Below are 11,397 nucleotides of genomic sequence, written 5' to 3' on the forward strand. Positions count from 1 at the left end.
ATTTTGTGGATTTATGGCGGAGAGCTGCTGGGACAGACGGGATCCCAGTGAGGAAAAACAGAGAAATTAGACTGACTGTGAATTCTGTTGGAACAATAAAAGAAACAAAGTTTGATAATATAATTGTACTGACTTTTATTATCCACAATATTATCCTCTTTCATTTGTTGTTTCATTTTTATTTTTGATATTTGTTTCACCTTATGATGTTAGTTCCAGCTGTGACAGTTTCTGCTTTAAACTGCAAGGTCATATGAATGCAAAATAATAATAAAGGATCAAGATTACATTGTTTTTTATTATTTGACCAAACAAATCCAGCAATTATTTCTGACCACATTAATCAGAAGTGATGCATCTCAATTATTTTACCAGCAGATGGCAGAAAATGGAAAACAAATTGACTTATTGTGACCCAGAATGAGGCGCGATAATGTGAAAACTCCCAGCCTGTATTTCCCCCAGGCCACTGATTGCTATTTATTAATTTCTGCCATAATTCAAAAGCTCAGCTGTGTGAATTTGGATTAGCTTACTGCATGGGATTTAAGGAAAAAATATGATTGAGGTGGAAAATAATTTAAAAATGCTAAAATTTAATGTACTTTAATGTCGTTCAAGTCATTAATTCAATAAATTATTTTAAAGCATCCTGTTTGATCTTAATTATATTTTTATTTGTAGACATGAGGGAATATTGTTGATTTTTATTTTAGTTTATCTAATTATATATATATATATATATATATATATATATATTTTTTTTTTTTTTTTTTTTTTTAAAGCCACCAATGACAAATGAGGGGATTTCCAGGAGTTATAGTTCTTCTTTCTAACTTGATCTAACATCAAAAAATTAAATGTCAACAAAACAAATACAAGAATAACAAGAAATCTCAGTTTGAGATGTTTATATTTTATTATTTCAGTGGGCTGCTGCTGCCAGTATTTTTGTCAGCAGATGGAAATCTTATGATCTTTGCTCCTCATAAAGATTTCTGTTGAGTTGCTGTTTAGGATGTTCACCACAAGGGGGAGCTGCAGACCCGGGAGCCTGTAATGTTGCTTAAATCTAAACAAACAAACAAAACATCGCAGTTTGACGGAATTAAAAACTAAATTTATAGAGTCATTACTCAGAAGTTAGGATTTAGTGACGTTTATAAGTTCTTGAGGTTTTCTATATTTTGTCATTAAGAAATGCTTTCTGAACTAAACTCCAGCATTTAAAAAAAAATCAGCATTTGGTTTTTTTAGATGGGGAGAAAATTTTATTATTATTATCCAGTAAATGTCTAAAAGAAGCTCATAATGAAATTTAATGGACAGTAGAACTGATTGACAGAAAACCTTCAGGTTGAGTCTTTACTCAAACAGAAACACGTCACATTTTACTGTGACCAAACCTGATCAACAGCTCTACTCTTGGTATTCCCACCATTTCCTGTCAGGTCACATATTTGCTTGTTCCTTCCCCTTCTGTGCTCAAGTTTAAATATAGGTATGACTCAACAGTCACAGTTACAGAAAACAGAAATGGAGCAGCAGGCAGTTCAGCTGGACCGAGAAACTTTCTCCTGTTCGATCTGTTTGGATCTACTGAAGGATCCGGTGACGATTCCCTGTGGACACAGCTACTGTATGAACTGTATTAACACCCACTGGGATGAACAGGATAAGAAAGGTATGTACAGCTGCCCTCAGTGCAGAAAAACCTTTATACCAAGGACTGTCCTGGAGAAAAACACCATGTTAGCTGCTTTAGTGGAGCAGCTGAAGAAGACTGGACTCCAAGCTGCTCCTGCTGATCACTGCTATGCTGGACCTGAAGATGTGGCCTGTGATTTCTGCACTGGGAGAAAACTGAAAGCCATCAAGTCCTGTTTAGTCTGTCTGGCCTCTTACTGTGAGAAACACCTTCAGCCTCATCATTATTCAGCAACTTTCAGGTACCACAAGCTGGTGGAGCCGTCCAAGAACCTCAAGGAGAACATCTGCTCTAAGCATGATGAGGTGATTAACATGTTCTGCCGCACTGATCAGAAGTGTATCTGTAGTCACTGCTTAATTAATGAACATGAAGGTCATGACACAGTGTCAGCTGCAGCAGAAAGGACTGAGAGGCAGAGAGAGCTGGAGGAGAGACAAGGAAACATCCAGCAGAGAATCCAGGACAGAGAGAAAGATGTGAAGCTGCTTCAACAGGAGGTGGAGGCCATCAATCACTCTGCTGATAAAACAGTGGAGGACAGTGAGAAGATCTTCACTGAGCTGATCCGTCTCCTCCAGAAAAGAAGCTCTGATGTGAAGCAGCAGATCAGATCCCAGCAGGAAACTGAAGTGAGTCGAGTCAAAGATGTTCAGGAGAAGCTGGAGCAGGAGATCACTGAGCTGAAGAGGAAAGACGCTGAGCTGGAGCAGCTCTCACACACAGAGGATCACAACCAGTTTCTCCTCAACTACCCCTCACTGCCAGCACTCAGTGAGTCTACACACTCATCCAGCATCAACATCCGTCCTCTGAGACACTTTGAGGACGTGGCAGCAGCTGTGTCAGAGCTCAGAGAGAAACTACAGGACGTCCTGAGAGACTCATATAAAATCATCTCACTGAAAATCAGGGAGGTGGGTGTTCTACTGCCAGAAGAAGAACCAAAGAGCAAATCTGACTTTTTAAGATATGCATGTAAAATCACATTGGATCCAAACACGGCTCACACACAGTTGGTGCTATCAGAAGGGAACAGGAAGGTGACATTGATGAATCAACCTCAGTCTTATTCAAGTCATCCAGGCAGATTCACTGGGTGTTGTCAGGTCCTGAGCAGAGAGAGTTTAACTGGACGTTGTTACTGGGAGGTGGAGTGGAGAGGGAGGGGAGGATTTGTAGCTGTTTCATACAATAATATCAGCAGAGCAGGAGGTGGGAATGAATGTGCATTTGGTCGGAATCACAAGTCTTGGGCGTTGGATTGTTACCAGAAAAAATATACATTTTTTCACAAGAACATCAAAACTCCTGTCTCAGGTCCAGTTTCCTCCAGAGTCGGAGTGTACCTGGATCACAGAGCAGGTATTCTGTCCTTCTACAGCATCTCTGAATCCATGACTCTGATCCACAGAGTCCAGACCAGATTCACTGAGCCGCTACACGCTGGGGTTTGGATTTATTACACCAAAGACGCTGCAGAGTTCTGTAAACTCAGATAGACTGAGTTTGAATTTCTCTGTGTTGAATTTTTCTGTGACGTGTTTTGTATTGCTGTTTTATGCATTTGGTTGTACTTGAACTAAGAAAAAAAACTGTGGAGAGTCACTTTCGTCTATTCTTAAAATTTTTGGACATGTTATTTTACACTGTTTGGAAATTCAAAGCAAATGTTTTCATTGCTGCTGTCTGGGGTTTCCAAACTTTTCAGCCTTGTGACTTAAAGTAACATAGCCAGAGATTGGCGACCTCATAAAATACATATAGTTATTTAATTGTATAAGTTTTTTAATGAATTTATTTTATAAAAATCATTTTGGATTATGTACTTTAATCACTTAAAATGCATATTACATTATTTAATGAGACACTTAATGGTAAATTTATTTACTTAATTTTATTCATTTAATTAATTTTGTCTCTATTGGCCCTTAATACACATCAGGGCTCACATTCCTATGACAATGAAAATTATTTCACGATACCCTACTTGGTGTCTTTTGTGAAGCCGTGATCTAGCAGTATTTTTAACTGATAACTAAAATGTAAATATAAAAATGTAGCTTATCAGAAGCTTTCTCCTAAAAAAAAAAATTACTATTGCATCAGATATATCTGTCTGTAGAATTTGTCATTTAAATCTTCTCAACAAAACAAACTTGAAAAATGAGTGTAGTTTCCTTCAGATTTTTTCCCAGGTGAGATTTTGTTGCACCTTATTTTGATTTGCATATTGTTCCGTGTTTGTGTCAATGAATGTGAATCTTTGTTCTAAATGCTATTAAACCAAAAGTGAATTAAAAGTCAATTTCGCTGCTTGCTTTAGTTACGAGAACAACTTGACACTCACAACATGGCGGACGTGCTGACGTATCAAGCCTTTTTCTATGATGAGAACGTCGGTATCTCCTGAAGGGGGCGATAGAGCGCCGTTCGGGATTCGGACGGAAGTTCAAAGAAGAAGTTTAAAGCTCAGTTTCCCCTCGTGTTTACAAGAATAAACGGCTCGGACTCTCAGTCTTAGCAGCGAAAACGTTAAATAAGTAAGTAATTACTGGATGTAAAAGCAGTTTTTCTAAGATGGGGTTGAAGGTAGAAAAGGTTCGAACTTCAGTTATTTATCGGCTGTTTACCCTAAGCTGGGAGTTTGGCTAGCTTGTTGCTAACAGATATCAGGGCAGTTTATCTAAACTTGTATCGTTTTATGGTTAATCTTTTCTAAGTAATCGCTAAAATGATTGATAATCTGTTTAACAGATTGCTAGCTGAGGTGTAAAAGTTTTCAAATTTCTTCTGAAATAATGTGATGAAAGAAGCTGCCCAGAAACCGTTTTATTATTTCAGCCGGTCTTTATCTGCTGACATTACAGAAATGGGTCTCAATTAAATATAGAAACAACCAAAACAGCAACAAAATGTAGTAAGACGAGTTTAACTGATGCTGACTGACATCAGGGAAGCGACTATATGTGATTTAAACCAGGGATCACATGATTTTAAGGTCTGGGTGGCTGTGACTGCATGTCCCAGCATTCATAGCGCCACAAACACAAATATTATTATTGAAAAACATTTCTCTTTGATATAGGCTTCTTAAGGACTCAACTTACTTAAAATAATAATAATAATGCAACAAGTCATTCTCAAAGATCAATAAACTTTCAATTCGAATGGACATTAAGCACTGGAGCTGGAAGACATGTAAATATCCACAAATAAATAAACAAAACAACAGAAACAATAAATAAAATAAATTATGAAATCTCTGGAAACAAAATAGTCTGTTTCAGCAGACTGAAACTTTTATCATCCAATTTAGTTAGAATGAGAGAAAAGATGAAAACGATAAATAATACAAATGGAAATTGTTGAGCTTGTTTTAATTCATCATGTGATTAATTGATTTATTGCTTATTGTGACATGCCTATTAATAAAGAAAGGAGGACTAGGGTTAGGGCAACCCTAACCCTAGTCGTCCTCTTCACTGATTTCAGTTTTTGTGTGAAATCACTGCAGCTGAAATTAAGTATATCTTGGTTTTTATTCATATCAGTTTTTGGTCATTTTTAACAAACTTAATTTTATTTTCTGTTTTATCATCTGTCTACCTGTGATGTTGTGATTGTTTTGAAGCACTGAGGTTGTAAATGAGTTATAGAAATAAACTTTCACTTGACTTTTTTATTGTCAACAAGTTTATTTTCTGGTTAAATAAAAGTAATTATTACATTTGGTTTGAAACATTTCAAACAGAAACTTTTAGACTGATTTCTGTATTTTAATCTGATAATAAGAGTTATATTTTGGTCTTTATTGTGATTAAGAAGTCTAAACATGAGCGATGTGTCCTTCAGGTCGCCATGGCGTCTTACACGTGCATCAGCTGCCGGGTGGCCTTCGCCGACGGCGAGGTGCAGCGGGCGCATTACAAAACCGACTGGCACCGCTACAACCTGAAGCGCAAGGTGGCCGACATGCCACCGGTCACCGCAGAGAACTTCCAGGAGCGTGTGCTGGCGCAGCGGGCCGCCGCCAACCAGCAGCTGACCCACGCCGCCGCCACCGAGAGCTGCGGCGTCTGCAGCAAGAAGTTCTCCAGCGCCAACGCCTACCAGAACCACCTGCAGTCCCACAAGCACCAGCAGGCGGAGAGGCAGGCGCTGCTGGCGGCGCAGAGGAAGGTGGAGAGGATGAACGAGAAGAACCTGGAGAAGGGCGTCTGCGACGAGAAGGAGGACAACGACGCCAAGAACGAGGCGCTGCAGCAGGCGCTGAGGGAGCAGCACAGGCCCGACCCGGCCAAGATGGCCAAGGTCCAGACCGCCGCCGCGGCGAAGGCGGAGAAACCGCCCCGCTTGGTGTGGCTGGAGGAGCAGGTGAAGAGACGGGAGAGAGAGGAGGGAGGAGAGGCAGCAGCAGAAGGTAAACAGAGAATAAAAAACATTTAAATGTTTAAATGAAGAAGATTTGTTGTTTTCAGGGTTGGTGCTTGAAAATCCCAGACTTTCTATTAGGGGTTTGGAAAGTTTTTGATTTCTATGTGAAGTCCTTGAAAGTGCTTAATATTCAAACTGCACAGTTTAGTAATAATGTGTAATATAAAGTTTCATTAATAAACTAAATTTGGAAATGTACAGTTGAAATCCCATCATAAAAAGACTCATGAACATTTTTTCTAACTGTCCAAAATTAAATCAGACCAAATGTTTCTTATTTTAGTTCAGTTAGAATTACTAAAATTATATTTGCTAAACACTAGAAAGCTTAGTGAGGACATTTTTATCTTCTGTTTGGACTTTTTTTTTCTATATTCTGAACATTTAATTTAGCATGAAGGTGATTTATCTCAGCTCTTAGATTGGATTGTTTCAATATAATTAATATTTATTACTCATAATGGCTCAGAGACTTATTGACCATCTTATATTTTACACATTAAAGTCATTGAAATTTGGGGAATTTTTTATTCAATTAGTGTTTTGTTCAGGATGTGTTTTAGACAGACATGTTATATTCAAGGATTCAAGGTTTTTTTATTGTCATACCAGCTTCAGTTTGTGGTACGAACTTTGAACTCAGGTCCCAGATTAAGAAATTTTCAACACACAAAAATAAATTGATAAATAAAAATATATAAATTTCACTGTGGGAAAAGTGTCTGACCTGTTTGTGTAAAACCCTCCAGAGGAGTGGGAGGATGTCGACGAGGATGACGATGATGATGACATGGAGGAAGATGTGGATGAAGAGGAGCTGATGGAGGAGGAGGAAGGCGGCTCTTCGGGGACGTCGGGCCCCCTGCCGGGCTCGGTCCCCGTCACACACTGCCTGTTCTGCTCCCACCGCTCCCGCTCGCTGCTGAAGAACGTGGCTCACATGACCAAAGTCCACAGCTTCTTCATCCCAGACGTGGAGTTCCTGGTGGACCTCAGGGGCCTCGTCCGGTACCTGGGTGGGTCCCACGGACATCGCTGCACATTCCTCATCATGCTTTACATATTTAGCTTTATATATCAGATACTGAGTAGATTGATCTTATCAACTGTTAAGTGTCTATTTTCTTAAACCTGACTTTTCTCTTGTTTGAAGATTCTATCCAGAACATAAAGGGTTAAATTTTTCATTTGCTGAGTAAAAAAGAAACATTAAACTTGAACATAATTTAAAAGGAGTGGTACATTTCTGCCAAAAAAAACATCTAATTTTGAGATTAATCTTAGAAATGTTTTAGAAAAAATTTCAACTCAGAATTTTTTTCTAGAAAATTTCTGTCATTAATCTAAAACTTTGTTTTTCCTTGCATTGGTTTGACTTTTGGATCACAGAAATCTCCTTATTTATTTGAGTTTGTTTTTTTTTTTAGATTATTTCAAAAATATTTCAGTTTTATTTTGCAAAACAAGAAGATTTCTGAACTTTTTTTTCTCAGGAGAGAAAGTCGGTGCTGGGAACGTTTGCTTGTGGTGCAACGAGAAGGGGCGTTCGTTTTACTCCACAGAGGCGGTGCAGAGTCACATGACGGATAAGAGCCACTGCAAGCTGTTCACAGACGGAGACGCCGCCCTGGAGTTCGCAGATTTCTACGACTTCAGGTGTTTCTCTGGTTTAGATGTTTTAAACCTTCAGTTTGAGGCGGTGAACTTTACTGTTTCCTGAAGTTGGAACAGATTTCCTCCTTTGCTTTGTGGAATCGTGATCCGATGTGCTGCTGCTGTTTGTCCAACAGGAGCAGCTACCCGGACCGGAGCGACGGAGCGGTTGAAGGGACGGACGAGGATCTGCCGGACGAGAAGAACCTGGAGTACGACGATGAGACGATGGAGCTGACGCTGCCTTCAGGTGACCTTCGGTTCCAGCTGCTGGTTTTGGTCTGGAAGCCGTTCAAACCGCTGCTTGTTTCCTCAGGTGCCAAGGTGGGCCACCGCTCCCTCATGAGGTACTACCGGCAGCGGTTCGGGACGCAGCGGGCCGTGGTTCCGGGCCGCAGCGGGAACGCCGTGGGCCGGGTCCTGCGGCAGTACAGAGCCCTGGGCTGGGCGGGAGACGCAGGTGAGACTCTGCTGCGTCACTGCAGTAAAATATGACGAAAAAGATCATTTATCAAACTTTGGAGGCTGAATCCTCAGTTTGATGCTTCTGGGTTAGAAATGCTTCATGACGTGATTTTAAAAAAAACGCTTCCTTTTTTTGTAGCAAAATTTGGCTTGTTTACTATTAATAATAGTAACAAACAAATATTTTTTATATCCTAAACAATAATTCATCCTCCTGTAAACTTTTTTCTTTAATATATCAAAGTATAGACAGCTGTATATACCAGACCCAGTAAAAAAGTTTATCCATTTATTTGATCAAATAGATATACATTATAAAAAGAACAATTTTAAAAATATATGTATCTTTATATATTTTATGAAAAATCTTTATGAAAAATAAATATTTTATAATAAAATAGGAAAAGGAGGCAAAGAGCCTTTATGGTTGAAACATCCTGCAGAAGTCGATCAGTTCAGGTCTAAATGTAGGTTCAATTACCTATCAGCTCTTCTGGATCTATCATTGTAACCATAGCAGCCAGACCATAACCAGTTAATCATGATTCATATTTACAGCAGATTTGTGTTTTTATCATTGAAACGCAAAACATCTACATAAAACCAGCTGTGACGTCAGTGAACTGTTTGTGATTCCCTGACTTCCCTCAGCAGGACGTTTGTCCTCCTGTGTCTTTAACAAAATGTCTGTCTGTCCGTCCAGGCGGCTCGGTCCAGCAGAGACAGAGGGACATGCAGTACGTCCAGAGGATGAAATCCCGCTGGATGCTGAAGACGGGGATGAGCAACAACGCCACCAAGCAGAAGCACTTCAGAGCGCAGGTTATGTTCTGAGAGGGAGAGGAAGCAGCTGCGACACAGACTGCTGCAGCTGCGACACAGACTGCTGCAGCTGCGACACAGACTGCTGCAGCTGCGACACAGACTGCTACAGCTGGATGATGGCTGCCGGGAAACGAGGGGAACGCAGACTTTTCTGTCTCGTCTTGATTGAAAAGCAGAGATGAGCTGAAAACGAACCGCAAAGCTGAAAAAAGGAGGAACTGTTTTCCTGAACTGAACTGAATCTGATCAGCTTCGTTAGAAAAACAACCGTTAAAGTAAAAATAAAGAGCAAAACTCAAATTCATCAAATTATTCTTATGTTTTACTAATACAGTCACACATATAATATGAAAATATTCAGGAGTTCTCCTCCAGGTGAGGCTTAATTAGATTAAAAATTATTTCAAACTGATGATGCTACTGAAATATGATTCAACCTGGTTTTTAAATTCATTCACTCATTGAGTAAAAAATTTACACCAAATTTCCTTTCATCATTTTTTTCTGCAGCTGTTTGAGGAAATTATTTTTGTCTGAAAACTTTAAACTGAAACTCGTCTCGGATCAGAAACTGTTGGATTAAATCCATGAAGTGTGTTCATGTTTCACTCCTTTGAATCTTAAATTTAAATGTTAAACTATTTAAAATATTTTAATGTATGTCTTCTGAAACCATTAAATTAAATTAAATTCCCAATAAACAGGTTAAAGTCCTAGATCTTTGGTCTGTGTTAAAATGTTAGCAGCTGCTTGGTTCTCTTATTCCTTGGGTCGGCTCTGAGTGTGACCAGCGTTACGCAGCCTGTTTTTAGCCGATAGCTGAATACTGAATTATGTAATTTATATCAATATTTGTTTGCTTTTTATGACTATATAGTTGTGCTTAAGTATCGTTAACCATATCTTCCAATAACACATAATTAGATAATCATATTTCATGTCAACTTTCAACATTTTTAACACAAACATGGCGGCTGCTGATGGTCTGCCGTACCTCCGGACTGCAGCAGCAGGTAAAGATGCAGCATGTAACTTTTGTTAAAATATGTATATTTTTACATATTTATTGAAATAAATAAGTAAATTTGTACATAATGTGTGAAAAAACCAATCCACTCTGCCGTTTCCCAGCGCTAACTAGAAACAACCAATCAGAGCCAGGAGGCGGGTCTTAGCGTTGTCAATCAGCTTCGCTCTGTCAGCATACCATGCTGTGAATGCTAATTCTGGTTAGCATAGCCATCAGTGACGGTGGGTAAACAGTTTTTCTGTAACAGTAATTAGTTTCTCCGCCGTTAGCACATTTAGCAACATGTTCACGAGGATGATTGGCGGCGCTAAGTCCCTCCTCCTGGCTCTGATTGGTTGTTTCTGACCGGAGCGGTGCATTCATTCAGATGACAATAGCAGCCCAGGAAATGATCTGTCTCATATTATACTGTCAGGACATGGTAACAATTTTAGCTAATATATAAAAACATATTTTTAATAAAAGTTGCATTAATTTGGTTTGTTTATATGATAAACATTTAGTTTTTCAACATTTAGCCGTTACAGCCTCAGAGAATCCACCGTGTCTATAATAGTATTATTTATGACTCGGACCCGTTTCTGTTAAATGATGAAAATAAAAGCCGAACTTCGTCTCTCCCTCCTCTTCCTCGTACGTCAGATTTGTGAATGAGCGTGAGCCTGGAGCGGATGATGTCATGGCGACCCCTCCGCGCTGCTGCGCCGCATTAATGAGCTCAGTTACTCCATTTGTTTGCGGTTCTCCACTTTATATTTGGCAGCCGCTCCACTTCCTGAGTGTGTTTGATGGTTTCGGAGGTTTGGGGCACTCTGCCCGGGCGCACGCCGCCGCTGCACACGGCCGACAGGAAAGGGCCGCGGAGGAGGGGCGGCGCAGACAGGCCGACGGCGAGGAGGAGACTAATTGATCCGGACGACGTGGGAGAGAGATGAGGCATTAGATCTGTGCGAGTCAGAGAGGAGTGATGGATGTCTGAGGGCCGCAGCGGCTCGTTTACGACTCAGATGCTGATTTATGAGACGAGTTTCACCAAGAATTTATGAGCTTCCTTCAAAGTCTTTAAGTTGCTGTTTTTCTGACATCCTGCTGTTAATGAAAAGTTTAAATTGATGCTTGGAAACAGCATGATTGAGTGGATTTGGTGCCTTGTTTTGCATGATTGCATGAAATGACAAATCGTTGTATAACTCCTGAGTTTAGACAATTTCTGTTATCAGCAAAAACTTTCCTGTGCAAACTTCCTCTGAAGCGTCTGATCCTCAGGGGAAATCCGCAG

The 11,397-nt window shown here is 39.8% G+C and overlaps 1 protein-coding gene across 4 annotated transcripts; it reads left to right on the forward strand.

Annotated features, from left to right (window-relative positions):
- The first annotated feature begins 1,513 nt into the window (after positions 1 to 1,513).
- On the forward strand, positions 1,514 to 10,738 carry znf622 (zinc finger protein 622). Of its 4 annotated transcripts, none has more exons than XM_032564517.1 (8): positions 1,514 to 1,684; positions 5,564 to 6,131; positions 6,895 to 7,161; positions 7,639 to 7,801; positions 7,936 to 8,048; positions 8,115 to 8,258; positions 8,967 to 9,131; positions 9,195 to 10,738. In XM_032564517.1, exons 1-7 carry the CDS (start codon positions 1,667 to 1,669, stop codon positions 9,095 to 9,097), a joined length of 1,404 nt encoding a protein of 467 aa, XP_032420408.1. In that variant the 5' UTR covers positions 1,514 to 1,666; the 3' UTR covers positions 9,098 to 9,131; positions 9,195 to 10,738. The 4 variants fall into 4 exon arrangements, with proteins under 4 accessions (XP_032420408.1, XP_032420407.1, XP_032420410.1 ...); XM_032564516.1 differs by having other exon boundaries at positions 8,967 to 9,109; positions 9,173 to 10,738; XM_032564519.1 differs by lacking the exon at positions 1,514 to 1,684 and adding an exon at positions 4,121 to 4,255 and having other exon boundaries at positions 8,967 to 9,109; positions 9,173 to 10,738.
- The last annotated feature ends 659 nt before the right edge of the window (positions 10,739 to 11,397 follow it).

Source organism: Xiphophorus hellerii, chromosome 6 (assembly GCF_003331165.1).
Source record: "Xiphophorus hellerii strain 12219 chromosome 6, Xiphophorus_hellerii-4.1, whole genome shotgun sequence".
Taxonomy (NCBI): Eukaryota; Metazoa; Chordata; class Actinopteri; order Cyprinodontiformes; family Poeciliidae; genus Xiphophorus; species Xiphophorus hellerii.

What these genes read in the sequence shown, in the direction of transcription:
- znf622 (XM_032564517.1), top strand. An exon ending in GGGCCTCGTCCGGTACCTGG is followed by an intron (nt 7,162 to 7,638) that starts GTGGGTCCCACG and finishes TTTTTTTCTCAG; the next exon opens with GAGAGAAAGTCGGTGCTGGG. An exon ending in GGAGCTGACGCTGCCTTCAG is followed by an intron (nt 8,049 to 8,114) that starts GTGACCTTCGGT and finishes TTGTTTCCTCAG; the next exon opens with GTGCCAAGGTGGGCCACCGC.